The sequence below is a fragment of the Lithobates pipiens genome, unplaced genomic scaffold, assembly GCF_037356315.1.
Source record: "Lithobates pipiens isolate NorthernLeopardFrog02 unplaced genomic scaffold, aLitPip1_a1.2 Scaffold_24, whole genome shotgun sequence".
NCBI lineage: Eukaryota > Metazoa > Chordata > Amphibia > Anura > Ranidae > Lithobates > Lithobates pipiens.
This window is the reverse complement of record NW_027507786.1, coordinates 5,401,709-5,421,544: the sequence shown is the minus strand read 5'-3', so window position 1 is coordinate 5,421,544 and position 19,836 is coordinate 5,401,709. Positions and strand designations below refer to the sequence as shown.

Here is a 19,836-nt window from a genome sequence, read left to right as displayed (position 1 = left end):
AAACGCTCTCTTCAGTGTCCACCTTCACCCCTCATGCTGGTACCTTTTGCATTCACCCACGAAAAGACAGCAACGTACCCAGACAGTTATGCCAAAAAGGGGCACAGAACTCTCCAAGCTAGTTTGCAAACGCTATGGCTATCATCCTTGACACATAACAAGAGGATCACCTGGAAGTGACTCTCCTCCAATATGTTGATGACCTTCTCCACTGTGCAGCTGACTTACCCACTGTTGAAGTCACCTCAGAAAGCCAGTTGGGCTATCTTGCCACACAGGGTTGCGAAGCCTCAAAGCCCAAATTGCAGTGGTGCTCAACATCTGTAATTGTTCTTGGACACTGTCTTGTCCCATGGGACAATACACCTCACTGAAGACAGGGTGTAAGCAATCTCTGACATCCCACTGCCACAAGGCCAGAAGCCCCTTCATTCCTTCCTTGGACTAATTTCCTATTGCAGAGCATGGATTCCAGAAGGCTCCCTACTGATGCAAGCTTTGTATGATGCCCTGAAATCAGACCCCTTCCAGATGTCTCCTGAAACAATATCCAACTTTGAGGCCTTCAAGCACACCATCTCTGGCGCTAGGGCTCCCAGACTACGACAAAACGTTCAAGCCCTTTGTATCCGAACATCTGGGACATGCTACAGGTGTACTCGCCCAATCACACGGCATCTGCCTACGCCCTATAGGATATTATTCCTGTCAGCTGGATGCGATAACACAGGAGGCCCATCGTGTCTGCGAGCCGTCTTTGCTGCACAAGCCTTGTTTGACAAAACTTTGGACTTGGCCCTCGGACTCTGCCTCGTTCTGCTTGCTCCCCATGACATTGCTCCCATACTCCACCAAGATCCAGCCGAAACATCTGTCCATTGCCAGACACTTGAGACTCCTGTGTTTCTACCTTCTAGACAGCATTACTCTATTACGTTGTCAAACACCGAAACCTACCACCCTTCTTCCACTTCTCGAGGGGGGTAAGGAGGAGGAGTCGAGTCTTGACTTGTCACCCCATGCCTCCATCGAACTAATGCGGCTGGAAACCACGCATCTCCCCACCATGAGTGAAATACCCCTGCAGGATCCAGGTCACCACTGAAAACTCGGTTCTCCAAACTGAAACCTTACCGCCGGTGATGTCTGCACAGGTGGCAGAACTGCAAGCACTTACTACAGCATGTGAATTGGCAGAGGAAAAAAGAGCCAACATTCATACGGACTCAAGATATGCTTTCAGCGTTGCCCATTATTTTGGTGTTATCTGGAAGGACAGAGGGTTCCTAACGGCTGCAGGAACACCTGTGAAACAGCTCAGCCATCAAGGACTTGGACGCCCTGCTTCTCCCAACCCAAGTGACTATTCTAAAAGTAAAAGCACACAACAAACTCAACTTGAAGGAAGCTCGAGGCAATCTAGCCGATTCAGCTGCCAAACAGACAGCCAATGGTCCACGGGAAGTGGACAGCAGGGTGGTAGAAGAAGACCACTCCATGCTTACCCTACAGACTCTCCCAGTGGACAGAGTTTATCTGAAATAATTACAGGAAGCAGCAAGTCTGGATGAGAAGGAAAGCTGGAAACGGAGAGGAGGAACTCTCAGAGATGGACTATTCGAGTGCAACAAGAAGCCTTGTCTACCCAGGAACTTCTGCAGATCATGCACTATCTGCAACAAATGTAACCCAGAATGTACAGAAAAGGCACAGAAGAAGCACCTGGCAAAAGCTCTTATACCCCTTCCAGAGGATACAAATTGATCACTCCCAAATGTCAAAGGAGTGACAGATTCGAATACGCCCTAGTGGAGGTGGACATGACTGCCAGGACCACAGCTAAGGAACTACTGAGTGAGATAGTATGTAGATTTGAGGTCCCAGAGGTGATAGAGAGCGATCAGGCCCAGCCTTCACAGCAACCCTTACAAAAGATTAGGGCAGCACTGGGGGTTCAGTTGGCTCTACACACCCCTTACCACCCTCAAAGTAGCGGGAAGGTAGAAAGGATGAAAGGGACACTAGAAAAACAGGATGTTAAAGATAGCCCAAAAGACTAACATGAGTCGGCCAGACAGTTTGCCCATTGCCCTGTTCAGTGTCAGACACACACCCCGGGGGTAACATGCCCTATCCCCCTTATAAAATTTAGTTTGGTTCAGCCCCCAGACTTGGCTGTCACTTTCCACAACAGTTACAGTTGCAATCTGATGTGTTGACTAATTATGTGACCTCATTATCAGGAGAATTAACCCAAATGCATGTCCAGGTGTTTTCTTCCATTCCAGATCCTGAATTAGATACAGGAACACACCAACTACTACCTGGTGATTGGGGGCTGGTAAAGAAATTTGTGAGAAAACATTCTCTTGAACCCAGATATGATGGTCCATTCCAAGTTTTGCTGACCACAGCCACCTCAGTGGAATTGGCCGGGAAGAATACCTGAATACACGCCTCCCACTGCAAGAAAGCTCCACCCCCGAGGACAAGATCCCGCCCACTTCATGACGACCATGCTGCATATCCTTTTTCTGTTTGGTCTAGGGGGGAGGCTCAGGAGGTGGTCATCACAAAAAAAAAAAAAATGATAACATAATTACATTTTGGTACAACTCTTCAGGGACACATGTGACCACCTTTACCTTTGATTACTGTGACATAGTACCTTGTCCGTTTGACTCTTTCATGGCAATGCCATTGGTACAGTGACATCCCTGTTGGTAAGGTGAGACATCCCTGATGGTAATATGTGTGTTTTACAGACAGTTACTGGGGCCAGAATTGTGGTTCCTGGGAGGGGCAGTGGGTTGAAACATAGGACCAGATTAGAGGGTATCTGGACCGGTGAATGTGCCCTGAAAAGGTGATTACGCCCCTCCATATCCTAGCAGAAGATACCCCTGATACATACACTGACCCAGCACACAGTCAGAGGAGGAAGCGAGCAGCTCTCTCCGGAAGCTTTGACCCTCATGTGTACATAGATGCTATAGGGGTCCCAAGGGGGGTCCTGATGAATTCAAAGCCAGGGAATTGCTGGCCAGTTACCCCCCCACTTCCTACATGACATTCCAGAACCGGATGGCCTTAGACATGCTGTTAGCTGAGAAAGGAAGTGTCTGTAAAAATAGAAAAAACGGGAACCTGTTGCACCTACATTCCTGATAATACCGGCCCAAATGGTAAAGTAACTTTAGCTATAAAGAAATTAGAAGATTTGTCATTGGAGTTGAAGAAGAACTCCGGTATTACAGACCCATGGGATCAATATTTTAGCTGGATGAGTGGGTGTCAGAAGGTGCTCGCCCAGATAGGGGTAACGGTACTAATAATCCTGGTTCTCTTACCCCCCGATTGTATGCTGTATTCTACCTTTCGTAAAGAAGTTAATGACAACAGCCCACCTACATTTCTCCACCAAGAAGAAGAGGACCCTCTTATGATGGAGGGTGACAAACCCTTCACTCCTCTACAGTCACTCCCTGTCCAAAATCACACAATCCTCTAGGGTTATAGGGGTAGATAGCACCTGATTGCCCTTCTCCAGCTGTATCGAGGGGGGTAGTGAACTAGTTGCTGCCCAACTCTATATACAGCTTAAAAAGAGTTGCTGAGGAGAATGGGCCAGGTGAGTAGGACCTTTTAGATGAGGGACAGAAGAAAATAGCCATTTTAGGGGGGACTGTTAAGGAATCCAATGTACATAATGATAATCAGAAAATGTCTATTTGCTTATGTGTATACATGTTCCCATGCTCCTTACTTATTATGTAGCATACAGATTGACCCTGTTCTGCGGAGCCAAGATGGCGTCTATACCCTACATCCCCCGCATTAAAAGAATGCATTCGAGATAACAGAACCAGCTTCAACCAAACTTCAAGCATCAAGTTTCTTCATTTCTCTTGTATTGTAACCAATAAGATGTACCAATTAGACTGACATAGTAATGACGTATCTTTCTGTATAAAATATTAACACCGCCCACCAATAAATCAGTATTTAGAAGTAGCCTGAGCTGAACATATCTCAGAGAGTGTTTACTTCCAATGTGCATGCACATTTATACTTTTTAATTAGAAATAGCAGCAGATAACCAAGAACTAATTTATAGTTCTTATCCATCACAAAAGTAGTTGGATCTGTATGTGCGTTTTAATTAATCGAAATTAGCTTAATCGATAGAAATAAAAAAAATACAACTCCCATGAGGCATAGCAAGACTGACAGCCACAAGCATGACACTCAGAGGCAGAGCATGATGGGACTTGTAGTTTTGCAACAGCTGGAGGTCCGCTAATTGCATATCCCTGCCTTAGACACTGGCGAGAAAAACTGATGTGCTCCTGGAAGGAGGAGGGGTTATATAGGGAGTAAACTTCCTTTGATTGGGTTTACCAGTGTCAACACCTGAAGGTAGGCCTATAACTATAACCCATTAACTAATTACTTAAGGCTCGGTGTCCCATTATGTACGATAAAGAAAAATGTATTAGACAAATTATGGAGATTTGTGACAGCTGTGTAAATTGAGACATTCGCACATTTTATTTTAAATAGTCATCTCATGTTTTTGGAGCTTACCTTCGCTTATCTGCATCTTCTGGCATACAATATGAGATAATGTTTTAGCAGCTGTGTTCACTTCCACAACAAGTTTTGCCCCTTCATCTCTCTCTTTGTCAGGAGTTATGTAGGTAGAACACAGACAGCTGTATGATAGGAAAGATCCCCTTGGTTTGAGAGGCTGTGTTTCACTTTCCAAGGAAGAGCCAATTTGGTTGAAGGCCAGGGTAAGATGTTCTCCCCCATGATAGTCTCCTTTACATTGTATTATCTGTTGAGGTGGCGGGAATTTCCAGGACTTGATCTTGACGCTACCGTCAGCTCCCATCAAGTATAGATGTATTTCAATATTTTTTCGTTTGAAACCGGAAACCATGAAGGTCAGGGTGGACCTCTGCATATGAACCAAATCATTCACTCCGACAATCTCTGAAACCTCTGGTGATGCTGCCGGAAGAGATATCAAGGATTAGGACATTGGCAAGGAGAATGTAAGGACCGATAACTGTAGATTGTGATATACAGCTAGAAGCACAGGGCCCTCTTAATAGCATCATTGACCCCTGGGCAAAGTAACGCACTGGGGCCCCTACCAGCCTGTCCCAATTTACGCAAATACTCTCAAGAATTAAGTTATAAATAGTTGATAGAAGTAAACGTATATTTATTAGTACTTTCAATAAAATCGATTTTAAACATCAAGAAAGCATTTCATAAATCAAAGACTAATCAACACATAGGGCACAGTACAGGGGGTCAGGAAGGCACAATACGGGGGGGGGGGGGAGAATAGTACATGTTCTAGGATGCTGCTCAAGACACGGCCATCCTGGGACAACTTAGTAAAAAGCGTGGCTTGCCCAGCAAATCTGGGGCAGTTGGCAAGTATAATGTAAGACAAGACTATCACGGGGCCTCCATACACTGGGTTGCCCGTGCATTAACCAAGCATGGCTGATAAGCTGGACCAGATCCAAACCAACCCGAGTTCCTCTCTGGGAACCTGACCTGAAATTTTGAAACTAGCCTCCAGCCTTCCCTAAAGTTTTTTCTGGCTCCTCTCCTGGACTGAAATGGCTTCCTCTGATTTCACTGCACACTGAGCTTGCAATTTGCATTAGAAGCTGCGGCAATTGACATCTAGCCCCCCTCATTTCCCGACTTTAGGACATCCAGAATTATTGTCCTGGAGGCTCAGCATCACATGGGGGCATCAGCTGGGGTTTTTCTCCTTCCTCTGGACCAACTGTGGGTATAGGATTCTGTATATGGGATTGTATGATTTTTTATTGGTTGAACTGGGTGGACTTGTGTCTTTTTTCCAACTTGACTAACTATTGTAGCACTAACCCCTGAAGGAGCTGCTGGTTATTTTTGGGCTTACCGTTACCTTCCGCTTCTCCTTGTTGCACGTCTAGGGGATGTCCCGTGGTAGATGGTAGATGGCCCAGTAACTTGAGACCGACAATAGATACAGTTGAATGGATTTTATTTGCAAACTTCAACCATTGAACAGTCTTTTAACTTGGAATCAGAGGGTTGGAAAGGAGTTCAGATACTCTCAATGTCAAAGTCTATAAACGTTAAGGAACTTGCTTACTTTGACTGCATCCAGAGAATAGCCATTCACAGCTGGATAAGCATGCAGGTTGGACAGTCCCTCTCTCACAAGGCCTAGCAGCCAACAAGGTGCTTACTCAGGAACAAAGTCTTTATCACCAACGTTGTGGCAGAACATGTAGGGAAACTAAGCTGTAGAACACTTGTAGGATACCTGGATCTTTCAGCCACTTGGCGATATCCACAAGTCCGGATTCTCTCGGTTACTTCAGCCCTTCCAGGCTCTTGTTAAGAAAACCAACCCGTACGTGGTGTTCTTCTAAAAAGAGAGTCTTCCCCTGGAATGCTTGAAGTTCAATGGGTCTCTCCCGAACCGGAGATGGCACCCAACCACCTCAGAATCCTCCTTTAGTTCCCTTGCCTTGGGCTAGCCATCCCCGAGGCATTAAAGTCGGGTGGATCCGCACCCCAGGCCATAGCCTTCCTGGGGGCTGGTCAGGAGGACCAGGACCATGTAATCAACACTTCATACTGGACCGGAACCCCAAACCATGTGACGTCCGTGTCTTAAATACCCTCTCCCAGAGGGCACAACGAGAGGGCCACTCCCACTGACCTGACTCCGGGAGAGAGCAAAATAAGCGCCTAACCAGACCATAGTTCCACACCTACCACCAGAGGCAGTGCCCCCTTGCGGCCAGTCTGAACATCTCACAGCCCAGTCAGACTGACACAGAAGTCAATTTTAGGTAAATAGACCCAAACCAAACTGTAGTTTGGGTAAAGTAAAATTTTGAAAACACATAGCGCGTGCTCTTCAGGAGCCCGCCGCTACACTATGTAACTGTCATCTAGGTCATACATCATGGAAATAGAATGCTAACTTTTCCAGGTTGGCACTCACCCATCAAGACATTTTGACATTTGTGCAAGTCCTCGCAAGAGCCAGGCTACTAGAATGAATACTTGAGAGGCTTACTGAGGGTTTCAGGAAGCTATGCACAGCACTAGGGATGAGCGGAACACCCCCCGGTTCGGTTCGCACCAGAACTTTCGAACGGACCAAAAATTTGTGCTAACTTTAGAACCTCATTGAAGTCTATGGGACTCGAACGTTCGAAATAAAAAGTACTAATTTTAATGGCTAATATGCAAGATACTGTCCTAAAAAGGGTTTGGGGACCTGGCTCCTGCCCCAGGGGACATGGGTCAATGCCTAAAATGTTTTTAAAAATGGCCGTTTTTGCGGGAGCACTGATTTTAACGACGATTAAAGTGAAAAAAAAAGTGAAATATTCCTTTAAATATCGTGCCTGGGGGGTGTCTATAGTATGCCTGTGAAGTGCCACCTGTTTCCTGTGTTTAGAACAGTCCCTGCACAAAATGACATTTAACGGAAAAAAAAATCATTTAAACTGCATGTGGTTTTAATGTACTATCTGGTTCCTGCAATATGGATGAAAATCATTGAGAAAAATGGCATGGGTAGCCCCCCCTGCCCATTACCAGCCCCTTTGGGTCTTGTATGGATATTAAGGGGAACCCCGTACCCATATTTAAAAAAAGGAAAGACGTGGGACCCCCAGGTCCTATATACTCAGAACAGCAGTATACAGGCAGTGCAAACAAGACAGGGACTGTGTAGGTTTGTTATGTTAAGTGGAATCTGTTTGTAATTTTGAACTGGTACATTTTTAAAGTGTAGCTCCAGTCAAAAAATCTATTTTTAAGCTTTTTGGAAATCATAGGGAAGGGTTATCACCCCTGTATAATTTCTTTTGCCATCCGTCTTTTTTCATCTCACTTCCTGTTGTCTCCTTTTGTTTGCAAGTAGCAGACGTTTGTAAGTTGGATGTTTGAAAGTAGGGGCCTGCCCTATATGCTCTGCAGAAATGGCGGAACAAGGTGTTGGTGTTGCCACAACATTGCAAGCCCTCAAAGTGACTCTTGGTGGGCGCTGGAGCGCCCTGCTGTGAACGATTATATCAAGAATTGTAATTACATGCCATTGTTGAACACTGGTAGAAAAATTGGGCCTTTGGTGGTTATGGTGATGGTGCAACAACACTATAAGTCCTCACAGTTACTCTCGGTGGGCACAGGAACAGGCCCTGCTGTTAAATATTATATCAAGAATTGTAATTACATGCCCCTGTTAAACAGGGGCTGAAAAATTGGGCCTTAGGCACTGGTGCTGGTGCCACGACACTGCAACCTCTCCCATATACTCTAGTTGTAGTGCAGGAATGAGCCCTGCTGCAAAGCATTGCATCAAAAATTGTAATTAAACGCCCCTGTTAAACAGGGGCTGAAAAATTGGGCTGGTGGCATCACCCAGAACCAAAAATGTTCTTCCAACATATCAGCGGAGGAGGAAGAGGATAGACAATCAACATAACAGGACAGTCACTCAGCATCAGCATAGGCAGTCTTGAAGGGATGTGATATTTTAAAAAAAATTATTCGGTTACATCAGCTTCAGGTGCTTGGTAGCTGTGGGTGATCCAAGACTGATTCATCTTTATAAAGTTCAGTCGATCAACTGAGACGGTGGACAGGCGCACCTTGTGATCGGTAACAAAGCCACCAGCAGCACTGAAGGTGCGTTCCGAAAGAACGCTGGATGCAGGACAGGCCAGTAGCTCAAATTGCATACTGTGCAAGCTCTGGCCAGTGATCCATCCTCAAGACCCAGTAAGCCAGAGGATTTTCGGTGGGAAAGGTGTCCAAGTCTGACCTTGCCCCTAGGTATTCCTGCACCATCAGACGCTGGCGATGGTTGCTGTAATCAATCATACCTTGGGGCTGCGGACTAAAAAATTGTCTGAAAGCATCGGTCAGACGGCCACCTTCTCCACCGCTCCTTCTGACCGATGCCTCAGCAACACGTTGTCCAGGACCAGGAGTTTGTAACCTCCCAGTCTCTGGGAACGCGTTGCACAGACCTTTCTGCAAGGCCTCCCAGAGATGTCTCATCCTCTGCTCCCTCTGCGACGGCAAGATAAGGTCAGCAACCTTACCCTTGTACCGTGGATCAAGGAGAGTGGCCAGCCAGTAATGGTCCCTCTTCTTGATCCAAAGAATACGAGGATCCTTCCGCAGGCTTTGCAGGATCAGGGAGGCCATGCAGCGTAGGTTAGCTGAGGCATTCGGTCCAGAGTCCTCTGGGTCACTAAGGACAACATGATCCGCAGCTACCTCCTCCCAGCCACGTACAAGTCCACGGGTTTCTTGGGACTGTAAATCATCCTACAACACTGCTGCTACTGATGCTGAGTGCCAGCCTCCACCTCCATGCTGACACAATCATCCTCCTCCTCCTCCTCCTCGTCCTCTTCCTGTGTGATGGGTGGGACAGGAGGAACACTGTCTGGATAAAGGGGGCCTTGAGAGGCAAGGAAGTCCTCCTCTTGCTGCCTCTGTTCTGCCTCAAGTACCCTGTCCATTATTCCATGCAGCGTATGCTCCAACAGGTGGACAATAGGTACAGTGTCACTGATGCATGTACTGTCACTGCTCACCATCCTTGTGGCCTCCTCAAATGGTGACAGGACAGTGCATGCATCCCTGATCATGCCCCACTGGCGTGGTGAGAAAAAACAGAGCTCCCCTGACCCTGTCCTGGTGCCGTAGTCGGCCCTATGCTGCGTGTGCAGCCGCTGCAGCATGGCCAACGTTGAGTTCCACCTAGTGGGCATGTCACATTTAAGGTGGTTTTTGAGCAGGTTCAACTCCTTTTGGAGCTCAGCCAGCCGAACACAGGCATTAAATGATCGGCGGAAATGCACACAGACTTTCCTGGCCTGCTTCAGGACATCCTGTAAGCCTGGGTACCTGCCCAAGAACCGCTGAACCACCAGGTTAAGGACATGAGCCACACAGGGCACATGGGTCAGTTGTCCCTGTCGGAGGGCGGAGAGGAGGTTGGTGCCATTGTCGCAAACCACCAATCCCGGCTTAAGCTGGCATGGCGTCAACCATCTCTCGGCCTGCCCCTGCAGAGCTGACAAAATATCTGCCCCAGTGTGGCTCCTGTCCCCCAAACAAACCAGCGCAAGCACGGCATGGCATAGTTTTGCCTGCGTACTTGCGTAGCCCCTTAAACGCCTACCGAGCACTGCTGGTTCCGAGGATAGAGCACTGGAAGAGGCCATGGAGGAAGAAGAAGAGGAGAGGGTGGAGGAGAGAGGTATGTCACAACCAGTAGTAGCATTTTGGAGGCGTGGTGGCCGAACAACCTCCAACATTACTGCACCTTGTCCTGCATCCTTCCCAGCTGCCAGAAGAGTGACCCAATGGGCCGTGAAAGACAGGTAACGTCCCTGTCCATGCCTGCTGGACCATGAGTCAGCAGTAATATGCACTTTACCGCTGACCGCCCTGTCCAGCGAGGCAAGGACATTGCCTTCCACATGCCGGTAGAGAGCCGGAATTGCCTTCCGTGAGAAAAAGTGGCGCTTGGGGACCTGCCACTGAGGAACCGCACATTGTACAAACTCATGGAAGGGGGCCGAGTCTACCAACTGAAAAGGCAGCAGTTGAAGTGCTAGCAATTTAGCCAAGCTAGTATTCAACCACTGGGCATGTGGATGGCTGGGAGTGAACCTCTTTCGATGATCCAGCAGCTGGGGCAGGGAAATTTGCCTGCTATAATCGGACGTGGGTGTACTGCTAGCAGAGTGCCCGGAAGCACTTGGCTGTGACACACCTAATTCTACACCTTCATTCCTCTCAGAGCAGGTTTCAGAGAGGACTAAAGGTCTAGTGGGGTTGGAGATCCCAGCTGATGAGGAGCGAGGAGAGGTCCGCTTTGTTCTTTAGTGTGGGTCTTTGAGGTACGCTTGCCAACGAGCTGCATGGCAGGTCAACATATGTCTGGTCAAGCATGTGGTGCCCAAGCGGCTGATGTTTTGGCCACGCGAGATACGCTTGAGACATATGTTGCAAATAGCAGCGGTGCAATCTGATGCACTCGTCTCAAAAAAGGCCCACATCAAAGAACTTTTAGAATTAACGCGCAGAGGCAGCGCCCAGCACAGGCGGAGCTCTGCGGTGTAATTCAGTTGGTGTGCTGCCCCTAAGCTGGCCTCCGGAGGGCATCCTGCCTCCTCCTCTTCTCTCCTACCAGGCACCCACGTGGAGTCAGTGCCCTCATCATCCCCTCCCTCTTCATCGCTGGAGCAAACCTGGCAGTATGCTGCAGCTTGTGGAACATGACTGCCAGATTGCTGTCCTTCTTGAGCATCCCCTCTCTCTGCACTAACGCTACTGCCTTCCTCTAGCTGAGTATCATCATCAGAGCCTACAAAACACTGGGCATCCTCCTGGAGCATGTACCCAACACTGTGCTCAAAGAGTTCAGGGGACTCCTCAAGAGGATGTGTTGGGTCTAGGGAAGGAGTCACTGATGATGACATTGAGACGAGGGAAGACGATGCGTTGGCAGCTGCTTTGCTAGTACCCTGAGCCTGGGTGAGAGAGGATGAGGAGGATCAAGAGGGCTTGGTCATCCATTCTACCAAGTCTTCGGCATGATGCGGCTCAACACGTCCAGCTGCCGAAAATAAGGACAAGCGTGTCCCATGGCCACGTGCTGATGACGATGCACCGCGTCCACGACCAGCACTGTTGTCTCTAGACACAGAGCCTGTTTGCCCTCTTTTATCGGCTTGTGCCTGTCTGCCTCTCCTTGTTGGCCTTCCAGACATGGTAATGGCCTGAAGGGAGATGGGAAAACCAGCAATTGGGTAGTGTATATTGTACTGGAGGCACACAACACCCACTAACTCCTGCAGATGCCTTTATTATAGAACAGGAATTAAAGGGTAGATACCGGTGTATACTGTGCTGTGCTGGAGGCACACAACACCAACTAACTCCTGCAGATGGCAGATGGCTCAATTAGAGAAGAGCTATATAGGTGGATAATGGTGTATACTGCGGTCAGGGCACACAGACAACACCCACAATCTCCTACAGCTGACTGAAAGCTCAATTACAGAAGAGCAATATAGCTAGCTATATAGGTGGATAATGGTGTATACTGCAGTCAGGGCACGCAGACAACGCCCTGATTGGCCCCTGCCTGTGGCCAATCATGGCTCTCCTCGCTGGCTGGAATTCGGCCAGAAAAAGTCTGGTGGAGCATACACACGGTCGCATTTTCCAACCAAAAGCTCTCATCAGTCTTTTGCTGGCCGAATTTGCGATCGTGTGTACGCGGCATAACAGGTTATCTTCTAGGATTGCCCTGTATTTCGTGCCATCCATCTTCCCATCAACTCTGACCAGCTTCCCTGTCCCTGCTGAAGAAAATCATCCCAACATGAAGCTGCCACCACCATGTTTCACGGTGGGGATGGTGTGTTCAGGGTGATGTGCAGTGTTAGTTTTCCGCCACACAGCGTTTTGCTTTTAGGCCAAAAAGTAAAATTTTGGTCTCATCTGACCAGATCACCTTCTTCCACATGTTTGCTGTGTCCCCCACATGGCTTCTCTCAAACTGCAAACAGGACTTCTCTGATGAATGCTCTCCTTGCCCGGCCGGTCAGTTTAGGTGGACGGCCATGTCTTGGTAGGTTTGCAGTTGTGACATACTCTTTCCATTTTGGATTGGACAGAGCTCCGTGAGATGTTCAAAGCTTGGGGTATATTTTTATAACCTAACTCGGCTTTATACTTCTCCACAACGTTATCCCTGACCTGTCTTGTGTGTTCCTTGGTCTTCATGCTGCTGTTTTCTCACTGAGGTTCTCTAACAAACCTCTGAAGGCTTCACAGAACAGCTGTATTTATACTGACTAGGGATGAGCTTCGTGTTCGAGTCGACCATACGTTCGACTCGAACATCGGCTGTTCGCCCGTTCGGCGAATTCCGAACGTTATGGGCCGTTCGCGCCAAATTCGTGTGGCGCTCACGGCCCACAATGCACAATGCACTGCATTGCTGGCTCATGATTGGCCAAGCATGCACTGTGACCCCACATGCTTGGCCAATCACAGCGCCGACAGCGAGGAGAGCCATAATTGGCCACAGGCAGGATGCCTGTGGCCAATCATAGCTCAGGCTGTGTAGTACACGCCCCACACTATATAAGGCCGCCAGCGCGGTGGCCTTGTGTAGTGTGTTGGCGTCTGTAGCAGTTAGTGGGTGTTCTGTGTACCTTCAACACAGTACACACCGATCGTTATCAGCCGATTTTTCGTTCTTGCTCTTCTGTAGTGGTTGTTGTCTGCGTGCCCTGACCGCAGTATACACCGCTATATTCACCTATATAGCTAGCGATATATCTATCTTTTATAATAGAGCTTTCAGTCAGTGTTAGGAGATTATGAGTGCTGTCTGCATGCTCTGAACGCAGTATACACCACTATATCCACCTATATAGCTAACTATCTTGCTCGTTTTAAATAGAGCTTGCAATCAGTTGTAGGAGATTGAGCTACACTTTAAAAATGTACCAGTTGAAAATTACAAACAGATTCAACTTAACACAACAAACCTACACAGTCCCTGTCTTGTTTGCACCGCCTGTATACTGCTGTTCTGAGTATATAGGGCCTGGGGGCCACACGCATTTCCTTTTTTTAATATGGGTACGGGGTTTCCCTTAATATGCGTACAAGACCCAAATAGGCTGGTAATGGGCAGGAAGGGCTACCCATGCCATTTTTCTCAATGATTTTCAACCATATTGCAGGAACCAGATATAACATTAAAACCGCAAGCAGTTTTAAATGACGTTATTTCCGTTTAATGTCATTTTGTGCAGGGACTGTTCTAAACACGGGAAACACGTGGCACTTCACAGGCATACTACAGACACCCCGCAGGCACCATATTTAAAGGAATATTTCACTTTTTTTTTTTCACTTTAATTGTCATTAACCACTTGCTTACTGGGCACTTAAACACCCTTCTGCCAAGACCAATTTTCAGCTTTCGGTGCTCTCACACTTTGAATGACAATTACTCAGTCATGCAACACTGTACCCAAATGAATTTTTTGTCCTTTTTTCCCCACAAATAGAGCTTTCTTTTGGTGGTATTTTATCACCTCTGGGGTTTTTATTTTTTGCGCTATAAATGAAAAAAGACCGAAAATTTTGAAAAAAAACGCATATTTCTTTGTTTCTGTGACAAAATTATGCAAATTATTAATTTTTCTTCATTCATTTATACTGCTACATATCTTTGGTAAAAATAACCCAAAATTTGTGGATATTATTTGGTCTTTGTGAAAGTTAGAGAGTCTACAAGCTGTGGTGCGAATCGCACAAAATTGATCACATCTGATGTACTGGTGGCCTATCTCGATTCTTGTGACCCGAACAAGTCAGGAAAGTACAAATACCCCCCAAATTACCACTTTTTGGAAAGTAGACATTCCAAGGTATTTAGTAAGAGGCATGGGGAGCTTTTTGATGTTGTCATTTTTTTCCCACAATTCTTTGCAAAATTAAGATTTTTCATTTTTTTTTCTCCACAAAATTGTCATTGTAATAGGTTATTTCTCTCACATGGCATGTGTATACCACAAATGACACCCCCCAAAAAATTCTGCCACTCCTCCTGAGTATTACAATACCACATGTGTGGGACTTTTTCACAGCCTGGCCACATAGAGAGGCCCAACATGCAGGGAGCGCCATCACGTGTTCTAGGAACATAAATTACACATCTAACTTGTTGACTACTTATTACACTTTTGAAGCACCAGGACAATGACATGTGACACTGATGACAGATGGCACTGATACGTGGCAATGATGACACTTATACGTGGCACTGATGACAGGTGGCACTAATATGTGGCACTGATGACACGTGGCACTAATACGTGGCACTGAAGACACGTGGCACTAATACGTGGCACTGAAGACACGTGGCACTAATACGTGGCACTGAAGACACATGGCACTAATACGTGGCACTGATGACACGTGGCACTGAAGACACGTGGCACTAATACGTGGCACTAATACGTGCCACCGATGACAGATGGCACTAATACATGGCACCGATGACGCGTGACACTGATGACAGATGGCACTGATAAGTGTCATTGATGGCACGTGACACTGACAACAGATGGCACGTGACACTAACAGATGGCACGTGACACTAACAGGTGGCACTGATGACAAATGGCACTGATACGTGGCACTGATGACAGATGGCACTAATACGTGGCACAGATGACAGATGGCACTGGGGACAAATGGCACTGACAACAGGTGGCACTGGGGGCAGGATGGCACTGGGGCAGGATGGCACTGGGGCGGATAGCACTGGGGCGGATAGCACTTTTTTTTAACTTTTTTTTTTTTTAATCGAAGCAAAGCAGAACGGCTGCCGCTGCAGCGGTTCATCTCTCCCCTCTCACACTCTGTCTGTGTGAGGAGGGAGAGCGGCGCTGAGAGATGATCTCATATGTTTACATATGAGATCATCTCCCATTGGACACGCCGATCGCGCTGTAAACGGACGCTGTGATTGGCCGTTTACAGCGATCTGTGTTTGCCTGTCCCCGGGGGACACGGCGAACACAGAACTTCCGCGATGCGCACCCGCGGCGGCGCGCATTGCGGAAGTAAACATTAGGACATCCAGGGACGGCCACCCGGACGAAAGCGCCTGCTCTACGGCCGTCATTCGGCTATAGGGCGGGCGCGAGGTGGTTAAAATCAGTGCTCCCGCCAAAACAGCCATTTTTAAAACTTTTTTTTGCATTGACCCATGTCCCCTGGGGCAGGAGCCAGGTCCCCAAACCCTTTTTAGGACAGTATCTTGCATATTAGCCGTTAAAATTAGCACTTTTAATTTCGAACGTTCGAGTCCCATAGACTTCAATGGGGTTCTAAAGTTTGTACGAATTTGGGGTCCGTTCGAAAGTTCTGGTGCGAACCGAACCAGGGTGTGTTCAGCTCATCCCTAATACTGACATTAAATTACACACAGGTGGACTTTATTTACTAATTAGGTGACTTCTGAAGGCAATTGGTTCCACTAGATTTTAATTAGGGGGTATCAAAGTAAAGGGGGCCGAATACAAATGCCCCCCCACACTTTTCACATATTTATTTGTAAAAAAAGTTTAAAACCATTTATCATTTTCCTTCCCCTTCACAATTATGTGGCACTTTGTGTTGGTCTATCACATAAAATCCCAATAAAATACATTTACGTTTTTGGTTCCAACATTGGAAAATGTGAAAAATGTCAAGGGGTGTGAATACTTTTTCAAGCCACTGTACATACCCTTTAAAATGGGCAAACCGTTCCTGAAATAACGTTTTGCGATGCTAAATAAAGCAGAATATTTGATTTATTAATGCCTAAGGGCCCAGTCTCACAGCTGCGGTGTGGTGCATTGTGTTGATGTGCCAGCCTATTTAAATGGGCTGAAAACACGCCATAGCGCAGTGCACAACAAATGAAACCCGCACTAAGCTGGGCAACAGCGCACCGACATGCATGGTAGTGTGCTATGATGTCTTGTGGTGCACTGCGACCCAGGGACGTCAGGGTACCATTAACAATGATTGGCCATGCATTGCACCAACAAGTGTAGCCACTGGATGCAGTGACATCTGCAGTAGCACGCCTCAAATGTATGGGAGGACTTTAAGGGGGTCTATTTAAAAAAAAAAAAAAAGAAAATCACTATGTGACTGTCTCAAGCATTCGCACAGCCGTCACAAATAATTTGCCCAATACATTTATTTCCTATGACCATCTCCTCCATCTAGTGGCTATAATGTGGTATTTCACTGAGTAACCACTTCCCGACCGGCGCACGCCGATGTACGTTGGCAGAAAGCCACGTCCCTTTAAATTTGCCACCGCGTGCGTGCGTGCTGGGACCTCCGTGAGTCGGATCGCGGGTCCTGTGGACTCGATCGCCTCACGGAGAGGAAGAACAGGGAGATGCTAATGTAAACAAGCATCTCCCCGTTCTGCCTAATGACAGTGTCACTGATCTCTGCTCCCTGTGATCAGAGCAGAGATCAGTGACGTGTCATACCCAGCTACGCCCCCCCCCCCCCACAGTTAGAATCACTCCCCAGGGCTCACTTAAACCCTACACTGCCCCCTAATGGTTAACCCCTTCACTGCCAGTGTCATTTACACAGGAATCAGTGCATTTGTATAGCACTGATTGCTGTATAAATGACAATGGTCCCAAAAATGTGTCAAAAATATCCGATGTGCCATAATGTCGCAGTCACGATAAAAAAAAAAAAAAAAAAAAAAAAAAATCGCTGATCGCTGCCATTACTAGTAAAAAAAAGAAAAAATATTAATAAAAATGACATAAAACCATCCCCTATTTTGTAAACGCTATAACTTTTGCGCAAACCAATCAAACGCTTATTGCGATTTTTTTTTTCTTTTTTTACCAAGAATATGTAGAAGAATACGTATCAGCCTAAACTGATGGAAAAAAAATGTTTTTTTTATACATTTTTGGGGGATGTTTATTATAGCTTATTGGGATTTTTTTTATTATCAAAGACATGTTGCAGAATACAATTTGGCCTAAATTAATGACGAAATTAGATTTTTTTTTTTGGATATGTTTTATAGCAGAAAGTTAAAAATTTTGATATTTTTAAAAAAAAAAATTTTTTTTTTTTTTGTTTATAGCGCAAAAAATAAAAACCGCAGGGGTGTTCAAATACCACCAAAAGAAAGCTCTATTTGTGGGCAAAAAAAAAAAAAAAAAAAGGACGTCGATTTTAGCTGACAACAAAAAAATAAATGTATCAGGCAAGTACTGTGATGATTCATTATAAAACAGACAAACCGTGAAAAATGATGGCTGCGGTGAATGCGGAGAAGTCGTTAGCTTTACGTGCGTTAAAAATGAATACGTTTAAACATATTTTTATGACTTTCGAAAAAAAAAAAAAACGGTGCTTACCACGTAGGAAAAGATAAATAACACCCGCCAAAACCAATCCAAGAAGCAAGATGTTCACCTTTAGTTCCAAAAATGAATAACCAGGCAGCTCTGTAAAGATATAAAACAGATAAAAATATGAAACAGATGATAAACTGGAAAAAGCCATTGTTCCTCGGCATGCTCTACTGTGAAAGGCTATATATATATATATATATATATATATATATATATATATATAATAAATTAAAAAATAAAACAATTGAAGAGACGTTTGTCCTGCAAAACTGCACGTGCATTCATTCCGTGCAAATGCCGGTAAAATCGAATCTTATTAGGCTCTTTTTTCTCCAGTATATCATAATAACCCCCTAGCGCAAATTAGATATCACAAACTCTGAAGAAAGCTGCGCGCCTTCAAGCTTAACCATTTGCCCTCTGGAAGATTTCCCCCCCCCCCCATAGAGATTTTTTTGATGATGTTTAATCACCTCTGTGGTTTTTATTTTTTGAGCTAAAAAAAAAAAAAAAAAAGCCAGACAAAAAACGATTGAAACAATATTTCTTACTTTCTGCTATAAAATATATCCAATAAAATAAAAAAAAAAATCTAATTTCTTCATAAATTAAGCCAATGTGTATTCTGCCACATATTTTTGGTAAAAAAAAAAAAAAAAAAAAAAAAAAACGGAGTTACGTACCGGTAACATCCTTTTCCGGGAGTCTTTCAGGACAGCCACCTTAGAGAGACCCTGGCTCCTCCCCTCTCAGGAAACACCGCCTTCAATTTCAAGATTTAAGCCTCGTCCTCCCTCTGTTCCTCAGTTCTTCCAGAGTACCTCCGGCCAACTGAGGAGACACAAGAACACGTCAAACAAACAAACTTTCAATCTTACCTGACGGTCTCGTGTGACGAGTTCCCGACGATCTCCAAAAACCTGGGTGGGAACCGGGGCTGTCCTGAAAGACTCCCGGAAAAGGATGTTACCGGTACGTAACTCCGTTTTTCCCAAGTTCGTCTTTCAGGACAGCCACCTTAGAGAGGATAAGCGAGCACATTACCTTAGGGTGGGACCACGGCTTGCAGCACTTTACGACCAAAGGCCTGGTCTTTGGCTGACAGAAGATCCAGTCTATAGTGTTTCACGAACGTAGCAAAACTGGACCACGTTGCAGCTCTACAGATCTGTTCAGGAGATGCACCAGCCCACTCTGCCTGAGAAGTTGCCACTGCCCTGGTTGAGTGTGCTCTAATCCCAACTGGGGGTTCTAACCCCCCTGCCACATAAGCCTGCCCAATGGCTAACCTTAACCATCTGGCTATCGTACGTCTAGAGGCTCTGGAACCCTTCCTAGCCCCTGAAAATAACACAAAAAGTGAATCAGACTTCCTGAACTGACTTGTGCAATCTAAATAATGAAGGACACATCTTCTAACATCCAATCTATGAAAGATGTGTTCCTGTTCTCTTACTGGATTTGAACAGAAAGTAGGTAGCACAATCTCCTGGGCTCTATGAAAACTAGAGGCTACCTTAGGCAAAAAGGCCGGATCCGTCTTAAAAACCAAACGGTCCGGAAAAGCCTGAAAAAAAGGTGCCCTAACAGAAAGGGCTTCGAGTTCACTCACTCTCCTTGCTGTAGTGATCGCCACCAAAAACACCGTTTTGAGAGTGATCAGTTTTAATGAGCAACATTCCAATGGCTCAAAAGGTTCTCCTGTGAGAAATTGTAAAACTAAAGAAAGATCCCAAACTGGGAAGGGGGAATTTGAAACAGGTCTCTGCCTACTTAGGGCTTT

At 46.0% G+C, this 19,836-nt stretch overlaps 1 protein-coding gene across 1 annotated transcript in view; it reads right to left on the bottom strand.

Annotated features, from left to right (window-relative positions):
* Positions 1–19,836, bottom strand: part of LOC143929632 (uncharacterized) — a 59,756-nt gene that overhangs the window by 10,243 nt on the left and 29,677 nt on the right. The window contains exons 5-6 of the mRNA XM_077453543.1: positions 18,057–18,146; positions 4,588–5,016 (exon numbers count right to left, since the gene is read on the bottom strand). Coding sequence (XP_077309669.1) covers positions 4,588–5,016; positions 18,057–18,146 — 519 coding nt within the window. The remainder of the gene's footprint in view (positions 1–4,587; positions 5,017–18,056; positions 18,147–19,836) is intronic.